Source organism: Ascaphus truei, chromosome 22 (genome assembly GCF_040206685.1).
Source record: "Ascaphus truei isolate aAscTru1 chromosome 22, aAscTru1.hap1, whole genome shotgun sequence".
NCBI classification, from domain to species: domain Eukaryota; kingdom Metazoa; phylum Chordata; class Amphibia; order Anura; family Ascaphidae; genus Ascaphus; species Ascaphus truei.
The window spans coordinates 19,807,201-19,829,972 of record NC_134504.1 but is presented as its reverse complement, the minus strand read 5'-3'; the positions used below and the strand labels follow the sequence as shown (position 1 = coordinate 19,829,972).

The following is a 22,772-nucleotide window of genomic DNA, read 5'->3' as shown; positions in this document are numbered from 1 at the left end:
TGTAAAACCTTAGAAATCAAAGAAGCTGTTCTTTCTTTTTCACACAACTGTGTGTATGTGTGTATGTGTGTGTGTGTGTGCGTGTGTGTGTATATATATATATATATATATATATATATATATATATAATATATATATATATATATATATGCACACACACACACACATACACACATACACACAGTTGTGTGAAAAAGAAAGAACAGCTTCTTTGATTTCTAAGGTTTTACATATAAGGACATAATAACAATCATCTGTTAGCAGGTCTTAAAATTAGGTAAATACAACCTCAGATGAACAACACATGACATATTATACCGTGTCATGATTTAACAAAAAATAAAGCCAAAATGGAGAAGCTATGTGTGAAAAACTAAGTACATTGCTTCCATAGGGATTAAGATGCTAAGTAGCAGACAGGTGCTGCGAATCAAATGCCCTTGATTTAATTGATCATCAGCAAGTGTGACCACCTCTATAAAAGCTGAAGTTTTTGCAGTTTGCTGGTCTCGAGCATTCAGGTGTGTGTTAACACAATGCCAAGGAGGAAAGACATCAGCAATGATCTTAGAGAAGCAGTTGTTGCTGCCCATCAATCTTGGAAGTGTTATAAGGCCACTTCCAAACAATTTAAAGTCCATCATTCTACAGTGAGAAAGATTATTCAAAAGTGGAAAACTTTCAAGACTGTTGCCAATCTTCCCTGGAGTGAATGTCTCGGCAAATTAACCCCAAGGTTAGACCGTGCAATGCTCAGAGAAATTGCAAAAAAAAACAAAGAGTTACATCTCAGACTCTACAGGCCTCAGTTAGCATGTTAAATGTTAAAGTTCATGACAGTACAATTAGAAAAAGACTGAACAGGTATGGTTTGTTTGGAAGGGTTGCCAGGAGAAAGCCTATTCTTTCTAAAAAGAACATGGAAGCACGGCTTAGGTTTGCAAGGTTGCATCTGAACAAACAAGACATCTGGAACAATGTCCTTTGGACAGACGAGACCAAAGTGGAGATGTTGTGCCATAATGCACAGCGCCACGTTTGGCGAAAACCAAACACTGCATATCAGCACAAACACCTCATTCCAACTGTCAAGCACGGTGGTGGAGGGGTGATGATTTGGGCTTGTTTTGCAGCCACAGGACCTGGGAACCTTGCAGTCATTGAGTCGACCATGAACTCCTCTGTATACCAAAGTATTCTAGAGTCAAATGTGAGGCCATCTGTCCGACAGCTAAAGCTTGGCCGAAATTGGGTCATGCAACAGGACAATGATCCCAAGAACACCAGAAAATCTACAACAGAATGGCTGAAAAAGAAAAGAATCAAGGTGTTGCAATGGCCCAGTCAAAGTCCAGACCTCAACCTGATTGAAATGCTGTGGTGGGACCTTAAGAGAGCTGTGCATAAACAAATGCCAGCAAACCTCAATGAACTGAAGCAACGTTGTAAAGGAGAGTGGGCCAAAATTCCTCCACAACGATATGAGAGACTGATAAAGTCATACAGAAAACAATTACTTCAAGTTATTGCTGCTAAAGTTGGTTCTACAAGCTATTGAATCATAAGTTGTACTTGGTTTTTCACACATGGCTTCTCCATTTTGGCTTTATTTTTTGTTAAATAATGACACGGTGTAATATGTCATGTGTTGTTGTTCATCTGAGGTTGTATTTACCTAATTTTAAGACCTGCTATGGAACAGATGATTGTTATTATGGTCTTATATGTAAAACCTTAGAATTCAAAGAGGGTGTACTTTCTTTTCACACAACTGTACATACATACATACATACATACATACATCAGTCTCTCAGATGCCAAACGGGAGCACCAGATGTATCTGCTTTTTTTTATTCATACTATATCACTATAAAGTTTGTTACTATGTTGCACTAAGAGGGTGTTGCTAGTCTTATAGCTGTTGTTCTGACTCTTTATACTGTGGTTTTGTATACTAGATGGTTGTTATAGCAATCCTTAACCATTAATGTATTTTGTATTGTTTGAAGAAATGAAGTTCCTGTTTGAGGATGGACCAGATTACGTTTTGTTGTCTCTGTCTTTTCTGACTCCTTTGGGGTTGTTTTGTGTTAAAAATTTTAGGTTTGAAAGCTTATACTAAATGTATATTTCTCCAAGAAAACAGATCGTACTAATTACACTTCTCTTTTATACAGACACAGCTGGCATTCACCAAATATAAATCAAGGAACGTCCTATCTCAGCACCTTCAGAGGAGCACTGCCCACGGTCAGCATGGACAGAGGAGCACCGCCCACAACCAGCATGGACAGAGGTGCACTGCCCACTACCAGCATGGACAGAGCAGCACTGCCCACTACCAGCATGGAGAGAGGAGCACCGCCCACGGCCTGCATGGACAGAGGAGCACCGCCCATGGCCAGTATGGATCCACACTTAAGTGAGTATTGTATATATTTTGATGGCTCTGAAATTTGCAAGGACGGGATATCTGGTTATTTTGCAGTTATGGGATTTGTAAAATATATATGACAAACGATTAAATGATTTTAATCAATCTGGCAACGTGAGATAAACATTGGTTACAAATTGTCTTAAAAATACAAGAATTGTTTTTATTGCCTGTTAAACCCCTGACCCAGCCTTAGGTTTATAGAACTGATGGTATCTAGAAAAAAGGACATCTGGTTTTTCTAAGTGGCGGCATTTGAGATATGGTTGTCCTGACACTATAATAAACGTAAAGCTTTTAAATGTACCCTGAAAGACCACCTTTGGACAATTTGGCAGGGTATCAGAGGACATGCCTAAATCTAAATATCCTGGATCTAACTGCACTTTACAAGAATAACAAATAGATATTTGTAACCGTTGTGATTACACAAATCAAATGATGCAAATAACCAGGGGTTTTTATGTATAATCTGATGTGTTTCTCATGCAAAAATAGAAATTATGCGGTCATATTTCCTATCCAGGCAAGTATATTAAGTAATGGGTTAGTGATTAGTGATCAAGCGCTAGTTATGTTGTAAAAAAAGGGATTACTATCAATATTGTATGCACACCTATATTATGTCCAACACTGAAAATGGTAGCGGTATGTCCATGAGCTTCCTGCAAAGTCAGGGGATTTTCTTGGGAAATCCGAGATAGATATACTAGCAAAGAAATTATTTTAGTGGCGCTGGACAAATGTGAACCATAAAAGATGATCTCAAACAAACGATCTTAAAACGTAAAAATAACAGGTTTTTTTCATAAGTCATAAAACTGACGTAGAGAGAGTGATGAAAGGGGTGGGATGAGAGAACGCCCAGAAAGGTGCGCTTATGATCTCAATGAAGGGAATTTAGAATATAAAACCCTGCATTTTAATTATGACGTAGATTTCAACCAAAGAAGTATATCGCGTTAACAAGATACATGAAGTCTCATACTTTTCAACTCAAGTAAAAACACAAGAAACACAGCGCACAACGCTCATAGTGCATTAAAAATTATATTGACACAAAATTAAGAAGGTAAGTATTGTGCGTACATCAGAATGCTGTTAAACAAGCATTTCAGGGATTAATGTTACCCAAACACCACGTGGAAGCCGGATTAGATGTCATCACAGGTATTGGAAACTGCTTCGTGACCACCGGTTCCTAATGGGTAGGTAAGGAGTCCACCAAAGTCCCTGCTCACACGGAAAGTCCAGCACATCTGCAGCTCACACAGGAATGACTGCTTCAAACGGAGCTCCACGCCAGCTGGGCTCCTCTCACTGTCCTCCGTTCAGGCACTTCCGGATTAGTGACGTCACTGGAGAGTTTCACCGGTACTCGCGCCGGTTGCTGGATCAGTTTACAATAGTGGAGCAGTAGATTTAAGGCAAATCACTAACACACTTTCCAACGCGTTTCGAAACCAACGGGTTTCTTCATCAGGGAATAATAGTGGATAAAAATCGAAGGATTGAAATACCCCGCGCCACTGCCCCATTGGTCCGTCAAACGGACATCTCCACCAATGGGAAAGCGGCGGGGAGGAGTCAATGGCCTGGTTTACAACACTAACAGTTGTCAGTGACAACATAACAAAACAAATAAAACTTTATTAACAAATGTGAATTTAAACACTCAGCACACAATTAAGAACATAATACAGCCGCGATAGACGATTCTAAAATGAAAAGAGGGGTATTAGTGTATGATCAGAGATAAAACCGGACAGCACACCAGAAATCAACCTGCACAACAGAACACTACAATAGGTCAGGAGAGAGAATTACAAAAAATCACTTTAAAGTTTAGACTCAGAGTTCATTATTTTTATGATCTGCAGAGTTAAAGGTTCTAAAGTTGGGTTTCAAAATTTGCCCATTGATTAGTTTTTCAAATTCAAAAAACTGTAAAACCACTTGAATCAATGTCGCTGATCAACAGTAGAGCAATCAGAGCAATTTCACAGTTTAATGATCTGTATCAACGAAAACTCTGATAGAAATCCACACTCACATGTACAAGATTCATGACATAACTAAGAATACTTAGGGGTTCTACAATAAATGAATGGCACCTGTCTCCCCGTTAGCAATAAAGCTTTGAATTGTAAAAAAAAAACTTGGAGATGTTTTAAATATCTGGAGCCACACTCGGACTGCGTTATATGCGGATCCGCGTTGTAGCAGATCGTGCTATAACGGGGTTGAGCTGTAATACTTTGGGCTATGGTTGAACTGTTGCACTTTTTGTAGAGAGTAATTTACATTTCTTCTACATCCTCCATGGCAGTTATAACTAATGGGAATATAGCTCCTCCTCTTAGCTGGGGTTTGGACAATAAAGTTCTGACACTGGTATAAAGGATGTGTCCTTTATTTGCCCTTCCTAGCTGGGGGGAAGTAAAAGGTGCCCCGGAGATTGCCTGTGAATTTTTTTGTGCTTTTTGCCTGCATACAGTCTTGCAAACAAACCTGAGCAACAAAAACAAAGAGATCAGAATTAAAGAGATACACATCCAGGCAGGAAATCTACACTGCACTGAAGGAAGCCACAAAATCACAGATGGTCTCTTTTCCCCGATTCCAAGAGGAGAGAGAGACTGTGCTGAAGCAGGTAAACCTTACTTGCCTATCACAATAAAGTGTAATATGGTTGTTGAAATAGGGGCTTTGCCTTCCAGCCATAGTCAGGGTTCAAGAAGTTAGTTAGCGCTCCAATGAAAGGAGCTAGGCTTTGTTTATTGTTATCTTTAAAAAAAAATTGTGCTGAAGCAGGGGAATTTTCAGCAAACAAGTGCCGAGTGTAAAATTTCCCTACCGGGTAAAAAGGGATTTCTGAACTGTGTAAAAGGTAACCCAAAGCCAATTGCTGAGTGTTGAGTCACCCTGCCGGGAGTGAAAGAAATATTCCACTGCAAAGAATATATTTTTTTCTGCAAGTAAAGTCTGTTTATGTATCTTGGGAGTAAAACAGGCACCCAAAGTGTGAAGAGTGAATGCCATAATATCCAAAGATGAGACTGAAAATCACTGAACTCAAGCAGAAAACCATATTATTTTGCTGAAGCGGAGGGATGGCACCTAGCAAGTAAATGGTGTAAAGCAAATAGAAGTTTTTACTTAGCAACTGCACATCCAGTATACCTAATGAAAAAGAATGCGTGCACAGTACTGCTGATGTTTTAAAACTTACTAAGGGAAAGAAAAAGTCTATGGAGATGCCTGTGAGAGCTATGACCTCTACAAGCAAAATATGCCCACCGGTAGGACTATCACAAGCTGGGGTTCTAGAAAATACACTGGCAAAAGCTGCAATAGCGCCTCCAGAGGTCAGGAAGAAAAATACACCTGATAGCCCCAAAATGGAGGACAAGATGCGGCGTTCCGGTAATGAACCCTACCCCACGGAAGAGTGACCCTTCCAGTCCGGTGAGGAGGAAGACATCTCTTACGGGGAACCCAAACCGAGTCACACCCAAAATACACCCCAAGAATGGTGGGGGTGCCCGAACTCAGTACGAACTGAAAAGAACGCTCCCTATGATGACGAATATGATCGGCAGGAGAAAGAGCGGGAGCAGCGGATCACCGAATATTTCTGTCAGCTAATACAGTTGCAAGAAAAGCATGGTGGATCCAGTGAAGCTGCTAAAATTTCAAATGAAGATGGAGACCCCAGTATCCCTGAGGTGACGGAGTCATCCAAAACAAAAAGGCGAAAAAAGAAAAGCGGTTCTTCACGTACCGTGGATGGAACAGACACGTCCGCAGATCCCGCGGAGAAAAAGGGGGACCGAGATGCCCTGCAGCCTAGAGAAAATGGAGGATTCGTCATGCGAATGGCCAAATAACCAGAGGGCCCAAGGCAGAAGTCGGGTAACCCAAAGAAGTGTCTGTCCGGTGCCAACAGTGAGGAACCCTCAATCAAACATCCCAGGGAAGCGGAGCTGGAACCAGTGAGTGACGATCCCTTGACCAGCCCTGAAGATGCCCTGAAAATTGCCAGGCATGACTGTGATCTGCTCCGGGAACAATTGAAACTGAAGAAAGATGGTTACGCAGAGCTACTGAAAAATAACGTGGAGCTACAGAAGAATGTGCTCACGATGTAGTAGTTGGCCAGGACAGAATTGGACGATCTCAAGACTGAGCTAGATACTGCAAACGCTACTATTACCGCCATGGATGAAAAGCTTAGCCAATCTGAAAAAATGATGGCTAAACTGAAGCGGAAGTATGAGGAGGCACTGAAGGAGATTACAGGCTTTCAGCAAAATGTTCACAATCTTCACGCAGCACTTGATGCCTCACAGCATGAGATCAACAATGGCCACCCAAAACTGGAAGTCTCCAGAAAGGAACTACACAGTCTCGCTGAGGAGCTAGACAATTCTAAAGAAACTATTGTCAATCTTAATACAGATCTCAAAGTCTCTCAGAAGGAGCTTCAGACCCTCAACCTAGAGAAGGAAATCTCACGCCAGGAGACACTCATTCTCAAAGCAGATGTGCGTAAATGGAAGGAGGACTACATGGAGGCCCTGAAAATTACAGAGGCTGCAAAAAGAGAAAATGTAAGACTTAAAGAAGAGAATTCTCATTTGACAGACCACGTCAAGGAAAAGAATGAAAAGCTGCACGAGCTTAAAGAAATAAATGAACTTTTGGAAGAGGAAAAGTTTGAAGCAGAGCACCGACTGCAGAACCATCTGCAAGGTCTGAGTACGCACCTCCAGAATGCTGAGGAGAAGCAGCAAACTCTGCAGGAAGACAATCTGCAGGCTGAAAAATAAATAAAAGTGCTGCAGGAACGTCCGATTACCCAGTATGTCCCCGCAAAGCAGCATGAGAAACTGAAGGCTACCCTGAGCATCACCAAAGCATCGCTAGAGGCCAAGCTTAGAGCCCAGGTGACTCGGCACAAGAGGGAGCACAAGATGGTCCAGAAACTGAGACAAGTAACTGTGGCCCAAGCAAAGAAATTCACAGTGCTTCACAATACAATGAAAATGTGGAAGCAAGCTCAGAGAAAGCAAAGTGTGCAGATAAATTCCCTGAGAAGAGACTTGCAAGATGCACTAAAAAAACAGGGATCTCTCGCGGATGAGATTGCAGTACTACAAGGACAAGTATTGACCCTGACCAAGCATCAGTATCCCACAGTCACAAAAACCCAAAGGAAAAAGGGTACAGTGAGAGCTGGGAGCACAGCTCGCCTAAAAAACAAGGTTGCAAAGTCTGAACCACCTAAACAAGCACTAGCTAAACCTTCAGCCACTGAACAGGCAACAAAAAAAGGTAGACGTGCAGAATCAAAACCAGAAGAATCCTTAGCTGATGAAGCTGAAAAGATGGGACATTCTCTGGAAGTGGATGTGGAATTGCAACTCAATCCCAAAGAAGCTGAACTAGCAACTCCATTGAGTGGAAAAAGTGCAGAGAGACGAGAGCGGAAAACCTTGAGGGCTATTATTAAACGCTCTGCAACTGTTGCCATACAGTCGGCCTACAATAAGAGGATCACCCGACGCAAGGGAAATCTCATGACCGCTCATGCCGTAAAAAGACTATTCTTGGAAAAAAGTCCTCAAGCGACTGAGGAGTGCTGATCTCAAGCACCTTTGGGAGGAGACAAAAATAAACTGGAGAAAGGGCTCCAATCCCAGCGGGACAGAGGGTTCTCTTCCTCCATCCACTCTCATTCAAGTCACAGAAAGGTCTCGAATGAGAGTGGACGGATGGGCTTTGGCCGTGGCAAGCCAGAGCTTCCCACAAACAGGGGAGGTATGTAACAGGGGACTTATCCCTGTTCACAAATGTGCCTCTAATCCAGCAGTGTGGTGGTTAACTGCTGGTAGGCAATTAACTAACACCACCTGGCTGATTACAGGTGTTAGAAAAAGCCTGCCTCTGAGACAGGAAAGGAGACTCCTGAGCACACAAGTGAGCTGAACAAGGAGACATACATCTTGAGTCTGCCAAAAGAGACTGCAAGCTGACAAGATGACACAGGGGATAATACTTCTATACCTGAATCCTGACATTGCCTTATCACACACGGGTGTGGACACCAGGAGAACAAAGAAGCTTTCCCCTACAGCAACCCAGCTAACAGATAAGACTTTTCTTTTAAGACTATTATCTATGTCTATCTAAGTATATGAATGTCTCTATGATTTGGGCTGGTGAATCGCTGGGCTAACCACGCAGTTAGGGAGAACTGGATCACAAGTGTATATATACTCGAGAGTGGAGCGGATTTTGTTTGCTGATTTACATGTTTGCTGTGTTTAAAGCAACAGGCGCAATAAAGCCTTATTTTAATTTCACCTTAAAACAGTCTCCATTGCATACCTCTGAACACGTCTCTTACACCATACATATAAGGTTGTTAGGGGATTTTTAGAATCCAGTCCAAGTCTGTTTAATAGTGTGTGGGGAATATAGGCTCATATAAAATAAAGTGCTGCTTTCTATTCTATTCCCCATACCAAAAAGGAAAAGTATTAAAGTGTTTATTTTTTATTAACAGAGTGTTTAAACATATATATGCTTTGTGCACGGTATTATGAGCTGGGACTTTCAGAACCAATGTTCTGACAGGCCACGGGGGCTACCAACTTGGTGCCAGTGAGTCTGCTAGACATCGGAGATGAAAGCCACAGAGTATGCCTGAGGTGTAAAGACCTTTTGGGTAACCGGCAAAGGCTCAAGTACCCACGTCCTGGAAGGGATGGAAGTCCTCCAGACTACCATTTGTCCCACCAGACTTGGAGGAGCCTAACCCAGTGTGTGGCATCTGGATATGCAGGGACGGAGGTGGGAAGCTTGTGCATGTCCCTTGGCATAACCGGATTCCCCGCTTACCCGGCTTTCTAGACCGCATCGCTCTGATTAGCTGGTAAGGAAATTGCCACGCTGTGATTGGCTGTAGTATTTCATGAATAAACTCAGAATTATTATAAGAATCCCTGAGCCATCCGTTCGCGAGATTCTGAGTGCCAAGACTGCAGCGGGAAATTTGAATGTACCAAAAGATGCTCCTGCACGAATAGCAAGGCACCGGCTTCAGAAAAATCAAGGCAAAATATTTTCTACGTCCCGACTTTTGCAGCCAAGTTCTGAAAACTGAATGTAGCAGCCGCGGCTGGGATTTCAAGTCAATTTTAGTTCCAGGAGTTTTGGAGCAAAGTCCCGGTGAAGCAATTTCAAGTCCTCTGGAGAGAAGGGAGGGGTGACGTCTGGAACTTCATGCCAATTTGAGTTCCAGGACATTTCGGGCTAAGTCCCGGTCAGGGTAAGCTTTGTATTTGGAAGCCCCCGCACCTAGGAAAGTCTGGTTTTGTACCCCAGACCCCCAGTAACTGTGTCTTTACTTATGTAGTTTGTGTATCATTGTATGTATGCCTTTTCCTGTGAATACCTTTTCAATTTATTTCACTTACCTGTTTTGCTCCACAAAGTCTGGTGGGACAAATGATTTGAGGACAGACTAGCTAAATTAGATTTGTTTACATTAGAAAGGTGTCTAAGAGGAGATATAATAACTATAGACAAATATATTCGGGGACAGTACAAGGAGATTTCAAAAGAACTTTTCAACCCAAGGGCAGTACAATGGACACAGGGTCATCCCTTAAGGTTGTAGGAAATTAGATTTCACCAGCAACAAAGGAAAAGGTTCTTTACAGTAAAGGCAATTACAATTTGGAATGCATTACCCATGGAGACTATAATGACCGATGAAATAGATATCATTAATAAAAAAAAAAAGTTGGCCTTGTTTTTAGAAAGGTATATACAGGGATATAACAAATAAGTAAACATGGGAAGGCTGTTGATCCAAGGAATAATCTGATTGCCATTATTAGTAGTCAGGAAGGAATTTAATTTTTCCCTTATGATATTTCACTGGGTTAATTTGTTTCCCTTCCTCTGGATCAATATACTCTAAATACAAACATAGGATGAAATATCTGTCTTCTAAATTTAGCATAGGTTGAACTTGATAGACGTATGTCTTTTTTTAACCTAATCCACTACGGTATGTAAGTCACAAAATGGAGCAATTGGGCTGAGTTTAGAAGCCCATGTATATACCTCTGGCCTATCTTTACACTATATATTTCTGTTAGGTTGGGTTGATATCATTAACACACCAGTATGATAGACCAGGATTTCCTTAATGTTACTTCTCATTGACCATTATAAAAAGAACATTTTGTTAATTAAGTAGTGATAAAGTACATTCTGTAAAGTATTTTTTATTAGTAATTTGCTTAACAGGTTGAAAACATTTAAGCTGTCTTGTTTGTTTACTTTTTTTAGAGAACTGCATGAGCGAGGAGCAGAACTGGAGCACTGACATGTCCAAAAGCTGGTTCACCTCCTGCAGCCCCGACGTGCCAAAAAACAATGATTCCTACCACATGTTGGACATGTGCAAGGAACCAGTGCCACATAATGGTGAATTTACAGGCCTTGTACTTCTCTCAGCACAGACTAACTCCAAGTATGGGATAAGCAAAAGATACGAGAGAGGTTCAAAAAAGAGCTGCAGTGTTCAGCTTTTTGTGTGTAAGTGTGGGCAAAGCTTCTCACTGAATAGGGATTTGGTCACACACTGTGTCCACACTAGCAGCCAACCTTTTATCTGTAACAACTGTAGAAAACATTTTTCAGTGAAGGGGAAGCTTGTATCAGACCAGAGTATTCACATTGGAGAGAAACCTTACACATGTACAGAGTGTGGGAAAAGCTTTTCACGGAAGTATCATCTCCTCACACACCAGAGGATTCACACAGGGGAGAAACCTTACAGATGTACAGCGTGTGGGAAAAGCTTTTCACGGAAGTGCCATCTCCTCACACACCAGAGGATTCACACAGGGGAGAAACCTTACACATGTACAGAGTGTGAGAAAAAATTCTGTGATAAGAAAAGCCTCCTCAAACACCAGAGGATTCATACAGGGGAGAAACCTTACACATGTACGGAGTGTGGGAAAAGCTTTTCACGGAAGGGCCATCTCCTCACACACCACAGGATTCACACAGGGGAGAAACCTTTCTCATGTACAGAGTGTCAGAAAATATTCCGTGATAAGAAAGGCCTCCTCCAACACCAGAGGATTCATACAGGGGAGAAACCTTACATATGTACAGAATGTGGGGAAAGCTTTTCACGGAAGGGCCATCTCCTCACACACCAGAGGATTCACATAGGGGAGAAACCTTTCTCATGTACAGAGTGTGATAAACAATTCAATGATCAGAGATACCTCCTCCTACACCAGAGGATTCACACAGGGGAGAAACCTTACACATGTATAGAGTGTAAGAAACAATTCAGTGATAAGAGTAGCCTCCTAAAACACAAACTGATTCATACAGGGGAGAAACCTTACACATGTACAGAGTGTGAGAAAAAATTCCGTGATAAGAGTAGCCTTCTCAAACACCAGAGGATTCATACAGGGGTGAAACCTTACACATGTACAGAGTGTGGGAAAAGCTTTTCATGGAAGGGTAATCTCCTCACACACCAGAGGATTCACACAGGGGAGAAACCTTTCACATGTACAGAGTGTGATAAACAATTCATTGATAAGAATAGGCTCTCCAGGCACCAGATAATTCACACAGGGGTTAAACCTTTCAGATGTACGGAGTGTGGAAAAACATTTTCACGGAAGGGCCATCTCCTCACACACCAAGGGATTCATACAGGGGAGAAACCTTTCACATGTACTGAGTGTGAGAAACAATTCAGTGATAAGAGTAGCCTCCTAAAACACCAAATGATTCATACAGGGGAGAAACCATACACATGTATTGAGTGTGAGAAACAATACGTTAACGTGAGAAGCCTCCTCAGACACCAGATGATTCATACCGGGGAGAAACAATTTGCTTGTTTAGAGTAGGGTTGGGCAATATACTGGTAGCATAGCAATACCACAGTAATAAAAAAGGCAGATAACTTGATTCTGACATAATAATTGTCATGGAAGACCTCGCCTGAGATGGACCAATGAGGATTCTAAAACCTATTATAAGGGATGATGTTTATGAAGGGAATGATGAAAATGTAGAGACTTTGTGGATAGAAATTAGCAGTGGAGGTAAAAGTATTAAGAAAATGTTTGTGGGAATATGCTATAAACCACCAAATATTTGTGAGATTGAGGAAGCTAAAATACTTTTGCAAATGGAAAAGGCATCAAAACTGGGTCATGTTTACATAATGGCGGATTTTTAATTATCCAGACATAGACTGGGCAATGAGATTAGCGTTACAACAAAAGGAAAAAGGTTTTTGGGGGTGCTTAAAGACAATTATATGACCCAAATTATTGAGGAACCAACCAGGAGAGGGTCAATATTGGATTTGGTCATATCAAACAATGTAGAAGTAATAACAAATTCAAGTCCTGGAACATTTGGGTAACAGTGATCATAGCATGGTCTCATTTGATATATAAATTATCAAAAAATAGATTTCTTGGGTTCAACAAAGACCTTAAACTTTAGAAAGGCAGATTTTAATAAACTGAGGTCTAATCTAGTAGTAATATAATGGGATGATGTTTTTGCAGGGAAAAATGTAGAAGATAAATGGACAGTCTTTAAAACATTGTTAGAAAAGCACACTTATCAGTGTATACCCTTGGGTAATAAGTATAAAAGAAATAAGTCAAAACCAATGTGGCTAAATAAACAGGTAGGGGAGGAAATGGACAAGAAAAAGAAGGCATTTAGATTCTTTAAGTCAGAAGGGACAGAGACATCGTATCAGAATTATAAGGAATGTAACAAAAATTGCAAAAGGGCAATCAAATTAGCAAAAATGGATAATGGAAAAAGGATTGCAATAGAAAGTAAGGTCAACCCTAAAAAATTCTTTAAGTACCTTAATAACAAAAAAATGAGAAAAGAAAATATAGGACCCTTTCAGTGTGAGATGGGTAGGCAGATTATTATTGGAGATAAGGAAAAAGCTGAGGTATTAAACAAATTCTTTGCCTCTGTGTTTACCAGGGAAGAATCAAGTTCAATAGTAGTGCCGCAGGAGGAAGCCACAACCTCCATATTAATTAACAATTGGTCAACTGAGGAAGAAGTTCATAAGCGACTTGAAAAAATTAAAGTAAATAAGGCACCTGGCCCGATGGCATACATCCAAGAGTTCTCAAGGAGTTAAGCTCAGTAATAGTCAAACCATTATATTTAATATTCAAGGACTCCATTTCCACAGGCTCAGTACCACAAGATTGGCGTAGTGCAGATGTGATGCCTATATTTAAAAAGGGATCTAGATCACAACCGGGAAATTACAGACTTGTAAGCCTGACTTCAATAGTAGGGAAACTACTTGAAGGTTTAATACGGGATAATATTCAGGAATACCTAATGGAAAACAAAATTATTAGTAATAGTCAGCATGGATTTATGAAGGATAGATCTTGCCAAACTAACCTTATTTGTTTCTTTGAGGAGGTAAGTAGGAATTTAGACCAGGGTAATGCAGTTGATGTGGTCAACTTAGATTTTGCAATGGCTTGTGATACGGTTTCACACAAGAGGTTGGTGTACAAAATAAAGAAAATTGGACTCAGTAATAATATATGCATCTGGATTGAAAACTGGTTAAAGGACAGACAACAGAGGGTTGTCATAAATGGAACTTTTTCAGGTTGGGCTAAAGTCGTGAGTGGAGTGCCTCAGGGATCGGTACTGGGACCCCTGCTTTTTAACTTGTTTATTAATGACCTTGAGGTTGGGATCGAGAGCAAAGTCTCCATCTTTGCTGATGATACTAAATTGTGTAAGGTAGTAGAATCAGAGCAGGATGTAATTTCTCTTCAAAAGGACTTGGCGAGACTGGAAACGTGGGTAGGTAAATGGCAAATGAGGTTTAATACAGATAAATGTAAGGTTATGCATTTGGGATGCAAGAATAATAAGGCGACTTACAAATTAAATGGAGATATATTGGGGGAATCCTTGACGGAGAAGGATTTAGGAGTGCTTGTGGACTGCAGGCTTAGCAATAGTGCCCAATGTCATGCAGTAGCTGCAAAGGCAAACAAGATCTTATCTTGCATCAAACAGGCAATGGATGGAAGGGAAGTAAACATAATTATGCCCTTTTACAAAGCATTTGTAAGACCACACCTTGAATATGGAGTACAATTTTGGGCACCAATCCTAAGAAAAGACATAATGGGACTAGAGAGAGTGCAGAGAAGAGCCACAAAATTAATAAAGGGGATGGACAATCTAACTTATGAGGAGAGGCTAGCTAAATTAGATTTATTTACATTAGAAAAGAGGTGTCTAAGAGGGGATATGATAACTATATACAAATATATTCAGGGACAATACAAGGAGCATTCAAAAGAACTATTCATCCCACGGGCAGTATAAAGGACTCGGGGCCATCCCTTAAGGTTGGAGGAAAGGAAATTTCACCAGCAACAAAGGAAAGGGTTCTTTACAGTAAGGGCAGTTAAAATGTGTAATTCATTACCCATGGAGACTGTGATGGCAGATACAATAGATTTAAAAGGTTGGACATCTTTTTAGATGGGAAAGTTATACAGGGATATACCAAATAAGTATACATGGGAAGGATGTTGATCCAGGAATTAATCCGATTGCCAATTCTTGGAGTCAGGAAGGAATAAATTTTTCCCCTTAATGGGGTTTTTTGTTTGCCTTCCTCTGGATCAATAAGGAAGTATAGATATAGGATAAAGTATCTGTTGTCTACATTTAGCATAGGTTGAACTTGATGGACCTATGTCTTTTTTCAACCTCATCTACTATGTAACTAAGATTGTGGGTGGTAACTGCTTTAGGATGACCCACAGAGGAAGGTGAACATTTTAAACTGACTGTTAGGACCAGTATGCACTTGTGTTAAGCATCCATGTTGTCTGATCATAACTAGTTAAGATTCTGTAGTCAGCCTTTTGCTGAAATATAACTCCTAAGGCACTCAGTTTCTGCCAAATTACATTTCCTTTCTTCCTGCTCAGGATATTGCTAAGATACTTTTTGTATTGTCAGTCTCCTGCTCTTTTAGTTAGAATATAATAGACTGGTTCTCAGAAAGAAGCAAAATAGTATAATTAGTTGCTAGAGATTCAAGGTCTCTTTTGATAACACAATGAATAAGCTATGTACAGTATTCAGACATTGCTTGTATTGGGAGAAACACGTCACAAAATCATGCCACTAATATGTCCTGCCCCTAAATCACGCCTCTAATCAAAGATACGCCCAAGATACACCTATGTTGCGCCTTTAACCAATATCTTCTTTTTCCTGTATAAAAGTCATTACCCTATGAGTAATAAATTGAGACAAAGGATTTGAAACCTGGCGTGCGTTACGTTTCATTTCTTTCGTATTCCCGGGCGTGTAAGTTCAACAAAAATCGGATATAACAAGTGGCATGTGCGTGAAAGCTTTCCGGGGAGTCTGCTGCAATAATGGTGCAGAATGTGTATCCAGTCACAAGGCCTTCAGCTTTCTTGGCAGAGAAAAGGTTCCTCTCAGTTCTGGAGCCTAGCCAAGGAAGAGGTTTTTCCTTCAGTTTTGGTGTCTAGAAGTGGGATTGGGTCTCACTGGGATAGGTACGAGATATACATTTTATCCGTATTATATTACCAGTGTCACCCGATCCAGTATGAGACCCTTGGCTTCCAGAAGTGGGGATTTCCACAGGGGTAAGTACATATGAGATTTTTTTCTGTCTCACCACCTCTGGGGATTCAAACCCTAAATTAGTAGATTTTTTTATTTCTGTTTTACCCCTTTTTGGGAATTAATTCCCTAAAGAAGAGGAATTAACTAAGGCGGAAAGTGAGTATATGTGATTTTTACGTTGTTTCACTCCCCCTCTGGGAATTCAGTCCTAAATTATGCTGGTTAGAGTCCAGATAATTTCTAAATTGTGACTGGATCGGGTTAGAGTCCCTTGACACAAGTTTTGGTTAGAGTCCAGTAAATTTTATGCACGACTGAACTGTTATCTCTGATCTAGTTGAACGACCATTGTATATTGTGTAAAGTATAAGAATTGTATTATTATTTATCTGCAATTATTTGTCATTAAGCTGTTTTTCTATAAGCTACTAATAGTTTATGCTGGTCCCAGAAATCAAGGCACAGCCTCTCCCTTACAGTTTAAAGAATGTGAAGCATTCACATTAATATTAACTAGCTCTGTGCTTAAGCAGTTTATTTATGAAAACAAGGTAATGTAGAACTGTTTTGTTATTTGTTTATTTCTGTGAAACTGGCTGTGTATGAGACGTTTTTGTGTTGTGTGTCCTGAATTGTGTGTAACCAGTAAGATAACAAATTTCAATTTTATTTCTACAGGATTAAGATATGTTTGGGAATGTTTTTGTTTAAAAAGGCTGGTAAAAGCTCACAAACACTGTTTGAATTATATATTGTATTATATATGTATATAACGCCATCAATGTGCATAGCGCTTCAAAGGAGGGTGTCCGTGGTGGCAAATGCTGTAGAGAGGTTGAGTAATATGAGCAGAGTGTAATGATATCTGTCTTTAGCAGCATGGAGGTCATCAGTTATTTTAGTGAGAATTGTCTCCATTAAATAAGCAGTGTAGAAGCCATACAAGACAGGTAGGGTCAAGCTTGCTGTTTTTTTTTAGTCATGGTATAACTGTTGCATGTTTGAAGAGATTTTGTTTTAGATTAAGAGAGGGCAGAGTTGAAACGGATAGCATAAAATTGTATTGATGAAAGTTTGCAGGAATATGAGATTTCTTTCAGAAGGCATTCAAGGCCATACAAAATGCAGTTTTTAGACAGCGAAACCCGTTATCTGCTATCCGTACTTTGAGGTTTCTGGCGAAAAGCCTGGAACAACTGGCTGTTTGCCCAGAAAGGAAAAAAAAAAAAGCGCTTTGAAAATTATTATTTTTTTAAAGTCAGAGTGTCTTTAAAAGTTAATGCTGGCCGTGTGCTCAGCACTTTGCAAAGAGTTCAAAATTATTTGTCTATTTTAAAAGGAAATCTTTTGTTCAGGATTTCAGGATTTTTCTTATATTTACAGGTTCCCTATTGTTAATGCCACAGTTGTTAAAAGACCTACTGCAGGCTCTTTTTCTTTTAACACAAGCAGTAAATATTTTTATAGTCGCTACACATACAAATCTTTTTACCAGTTTAATTTTGCTATATATCAAGCACTCAGTTTCTGCCAAATTACATTTCCTTTCTTCCTGCTCAGGATATTGCTAAGATACTTTTTGTATTGTCAGTCTCCTGCTCTTTTAGTTAGAATATAATAGACTGGTACTCTGAAAGAAGCAAAATAGTATAATTAGTTGCTAGAGATTCAAGGTCTCTTTTGATAACAGACAATGAATAAGGTATGTATTCAGACATTGCGTGTATTGGGAGAAACACGTCCCAAAATCATGCCACTAATATGTCCTGCCCCGAAATCACGCCTCTAATCAAAGCTACGCCCAAGACACACCCAGGATTCGCCTATGTTACGCCTCTAACCAATATCTTCTTTTTCCTGTATAAAAGTCATTACCCTATGAGTAATAAATTGAGACAAAGGATTTGAAACCTGGCTTGCGTTACGTTTCATTTCTTTCGTATTCCCGGGCCTGCAAGTTCAACAAAAATCGGAGATAACAAGTGGCATGGGTGTGAAAGCTTCCCAGGGAGTCTGCTGCAATAATGGTGCAGAATGTGTATCCAGTCACAAGGCCTTCAGCTTTCTTGGCAGAGGAAAGGTTCCTCTCAGTTCTGGAGCCTAGTCAAGGAAGAGGTTTTTCCTTCACTAATTAATGGGAAATATATACTGACTAGGATCCAAGTCTCGGTTCCTAGTTTCAGCCTGATATCTCCCACAGAGCTAGATGCCTCAGAGTCAGGGATGAACAAATGCTCTGCTTTTGAAGTACATGCTTCTCTTATCTGAGTCCATGCCTTCCCCACTTCCACAGTGTTCTCATTCAACTCACCTAACCCAGATTAGATTATGGCCCAAGCCTTCATGGTATGCTGGCCGGGTTGAGTAGATTATCAACCCACCACACAATGGAGTTTTACAAATCCCAACAGTAAAGTACACACAGGGAAATAAACGGTTTTACAGGGGAACATAATATGCAGGGTGTCAGTCATTTTGGCTGCAATAAAATGGCCACATTAGCCTGCAACATTGTCACTGTAGCCACAGGGTTATAATATACACCAAATACTCTGGGTTGAATTGAATACGACTGTGATATAATAAAGAGATTTTATTCCTTAAAAGACAGGTGGACACACAATGTTGGACAAATAACAAATGGAAATATAGACACTTAGGAAGGGGACAATGAAATAGCCCAGGACTCAGGCTAGCAGTTCATCAAGCGACAGGAACAATTCAGGTATAATAATGAAGACCCTGGGCATAGAACTTACAATTGTTTATATGGGATTTGGGCTCTATCCCTAACATTGAGACTCAGATATTGGATGACAATTACCTGGACACAATTACCTTCTGCCAATTTACGTGGGAAGCAAGAAAGTACCTGCCCACAGGGGGTTGGCATTCCTCTAGTCAGAGACCCATTTCCTTAGCCCCACTCTAAAAAGCTGGCGTCTCCGTGTCTGCCAGATGGGGATCTGGACCAGGAAATTCTGACTTTAGGTGTGAATTATGACACTTAATCTAAACAGTGTATTGTGGATAATAGTGAATAAAAGGCGCTAACTACTTAAAATATATAAGTGACAGTAAGTGCAAATTAATAGTGCAATAGACAATATGTGCTCAAATCTTATATCCCTGCTCAAACCCTCTGGTGGAACCTGTTTCACGGGTCCGAAGTAGAATGATATAGTTCAGACAGTCCAGGAGGAGCATATATGGGGAAAAAAAGGAAACAAACAGTGCAAATTTAAGTGCAGACGTTGAGATTAAGTGATTGGCTAAATGATGAAATCTTGGCTCTATTGGTCAATCTACTCACAAGATGTTTGTGGTATAAGCACGGTTAGCAGATAGGGCTGCCACCCAAAAAGGATGATGTATTGTGTGGGGTTCCCTCCAGGCTCGTCTCGTCTCGTCAGTGTGACAATGGTATATATAGAGGAGAAAAACAGCACTACATAGCACGATCTGACATGTAATAAACTTTATAAAAAATAGACATAAAATGTGCACTTACAATGTGCTAGTATAAAATTCGCATTTATCACAATAAAAGTGAATGAAGTGGGTACTCCGCAGCTCTCACCGCCTCCTCTCTGGCTCCGGATCTCCTTCGCCTGCACCTTGAGATTCCAATCTCTGTGTGTCCTCCGGTGCGTGTGACGTCACGGCTCTGTGGACGGTGCAGCTACGGATCCCTCACTGGTCCAAAACACCACTCAACGCGTTTCGCCCAGCCCTTGAAAGCTGTGTATGGCTTCGTCAGGAGTGTGTGAGTTGTGGGGTTAATAGATGTCTATATATACCCTATCTTGTCTAATTAAACAATCGATCTAAACAATTATCTCAGCGCTATGGTTAATAATCATATATGTATAATCGGAACTTAATTACAACTGGATCACATTATGAAAATTCATTTAACATTATTAACTTAATTATGAAACATTCTCATGGATTTATGATGATATTATAAAACACTTGGTATATATATACTTTATGTTGTGTGAGATAATAATACCTAGAGTTAGACCTAACTAATTGGGATTAATTGATTCAGGTGAGTATGCAGAGGTTATACTGCAAAGATAATTATTAGAAATGGTACTTGCAGCTGTTATCAGTCAGCATATATTATGGAAGAGAGGTACTTAAATTTTCACTTAAACTTCTAAGAATGGGATTCACAATACAGCCATAGTTTATAGCAATATCTAATATGCACCAACATTAAAACAAATATCTGTGCTCAAATTGCTCAATTCTATAATAGAGAGATAGTAAGGAAGTTGCTATCAATATTAGCTATTTTGTATATTATCTGCCACTGCAGTTTACTTAAGGGGACTTTACAAATATATATATGTCAATTTATATTTATAGTTCAATATTAAATGTTAGAAATTGAGTGGAGAATGACATTTCATTTACATCACTTATTTCACAAATGAATAGTACATTAGGCTCCTATATCACATCACATGATCTGTAAGTGAACAATGCATTGCATACTTAAATACATAATGCCACATCTATCACAATGTGCAAAATACATAAGGATCACAGGAGCTAGTCTAATTGATATTCAAAAAGTGACTACACAATCTATTAGGTATAATCATTCAAGGAATTAATACTATATCTTGGAAAAGTATGCAAGTTTTATCTGGCAACAACAAAAGAGGAAGACAGTCAGAGTAAAGAGAGGCAGACGAAAAAGGGAGAGAAAAAAGAAATGCGAAATAGAAATAGATAATGTGTTTAATTTGAGTAGTACTACACTAACAGAACCACAAAAAAGCATCCTCTCAAAAGGTTTATCCTTTGCACCCATGAAGGGGCATAGCAATTTCGATTTGTTCATAGACGCTAACCGGTATCTCAGGAAGTTGACAGTGAAAAGGTATTTTTTAGGCAGACACACTGAACCCAAATTGAATATTGAAGTGCCCCCTATCGTTGAACAGGAGAGACAATTCATCCATACAGGGCTAAGGCCAAAATCAGCTTTTTTTCCCCCCACTTCGCTTCAGGTAAACATTTGGAGGTTTTCTTCCAAATGATTACTAAAGATTTTGAAGACATGATAAAGAAAGAGATTATACAGCCTCAAAAAAGAAAAACAGAAAATCTTACTAAAATTGAAAAAGAAGGTTTGAAACAACTAATGGAAAAGGAAAATTTGATTATAAAACAGGCAGACAAAGGAGGGGGCATAGTCCTTATGGATAAACCTGACTACGAAAAGGAGGCACTAAGACTTCTGGGGGATAGCAATACGTATAAAAAGCTACCTTCAAATCCGATTAATGAATATACAGAGGAACTTAAAATACTTTTGGATGGAGGAAGAGAGACCGGCATATTAGATGAAAAGGAATATAAATTCCTCTATTAGGATAAAGCTAGGATGCCGGTCTTCTACTTCCTTCCCAAGGTTCATAAAAGTGTAGTCAATCCCCCAGGCCGACCAATAGTCTCGGGGATTGACTCACTAACAGCCAACCTCTCTATGTATATTGATACCTTTCTGCAAAAATACAGTATGTAATTCAACAAAAATCCTACCTGAGAGACTAAATTTGCTAAAAGATGTGATATGGGAAGAACATTACATTCTAGCAACATGCGATGTTGCATCTTTATATACAGTAATACAGCATACACAGGGATGTGCTGCCACAAAACGTTTTTTACAGGAGGATGAGACTTTACATTCATCATAAATTGACTTTATCATTGATAGTATCAATTTTATTTTACATCACAACTATTTTTGGTTTGGTCACATTTTTTATTTTCAGAAGTGTGGGACGGCGATGGGACGAGATTCGCGCCAAGCTATGCCAATCTGTAGCAGATTGGGAAAAGGATAACATCTGGAGTGATAATGAGCTTGGCGCGGGTCTCGTCACCTATCGCCGTTACATAGATGATGTGTTTATTATTTGGAGTGGGGGAGAAGAGCAATTAGTCACATTTAAAGACAACATGAATATCAATACGTATAAACAAAAAGGGAGGGATGAGGGAGTGATCGACTAAACCATACTAATTGTGTAGAATATGTAATAATAGTAATAAATTCAATTGATAATAAAGTGTAGGTGCAACTGTGAACTGAAGTGAATCAGAAAAAGTGGGGGGTACAGAGATCTGTACTCCAAAGGGAATTCACTTAAATGCACACTACCTATATTTAAAATTTAACCTTTAATATAAAGTCCGTAAAACATATATTACTGTGACGATAGTGAGGGTTTGGCCCGGGATTAACGGGGTTACTCCCCAAGGGCCCCCCTCTAACCTCGCCAGGGAGACAAGGGGTTAACTGGGCTGAGGCCCAGAACTGTGACTTAACCCTTGTTAAATAACATGAAAATGCTTATTCCCCTGTGTAAATGATGTTGTTGCTGGATCAGGGTCTGCATAACCCACCCACTGGGACTTAAGGGGTTAATCTTATATGCAGTGCTGAATAAACAGTTACCTGAAAACTGGTAATTTGGTAACTGAGTAAGCCAGGACCCTGAGCCTTGGGGTACAGCCTCCGGGTCACCCCCCAAGTACACACATATTAAAAATATAA

General features: G+C 39.9%; 2 protein-coding genes across 2 annotated transcripts in view; one reads left to right on the top strand and one right to left on the bottom strand.

Annotated features, from left to right (window-relative positions):
• Positions 1–17,446, top strand: part of LOC142472494 (uncharacterized) — a 35,681-nt gene extending 18,235 nt beyond the window's left edge. Inside the window, exons 2-3 of the mRNA XM_075579552.1 lie at positions 2,178–2,422; positions 10,802–17,446. Coding sequence (XP_075435667.1) covers positions 2,257–2,422; positions 10,802–12,399 — 1,764 coding nt within the window. The 5' untranslated portion in view covers positions 2,178–2,256 and the 3' untranslated portion in view covers positions 12,400–17,446. The remainder of the gene's footprint in view (positions 1–2,177; positions 2,423–10,801) is intronic.
• Positions 1–22,772, bottom strand: part of LOC142472496 (uncharacterized) — a 664,758-nt gene that overhangs the window by 151,938 nt on the left and 490,048 nt on the right. The gene's annotated exons all lie outside the window — the stretch shown is intronic.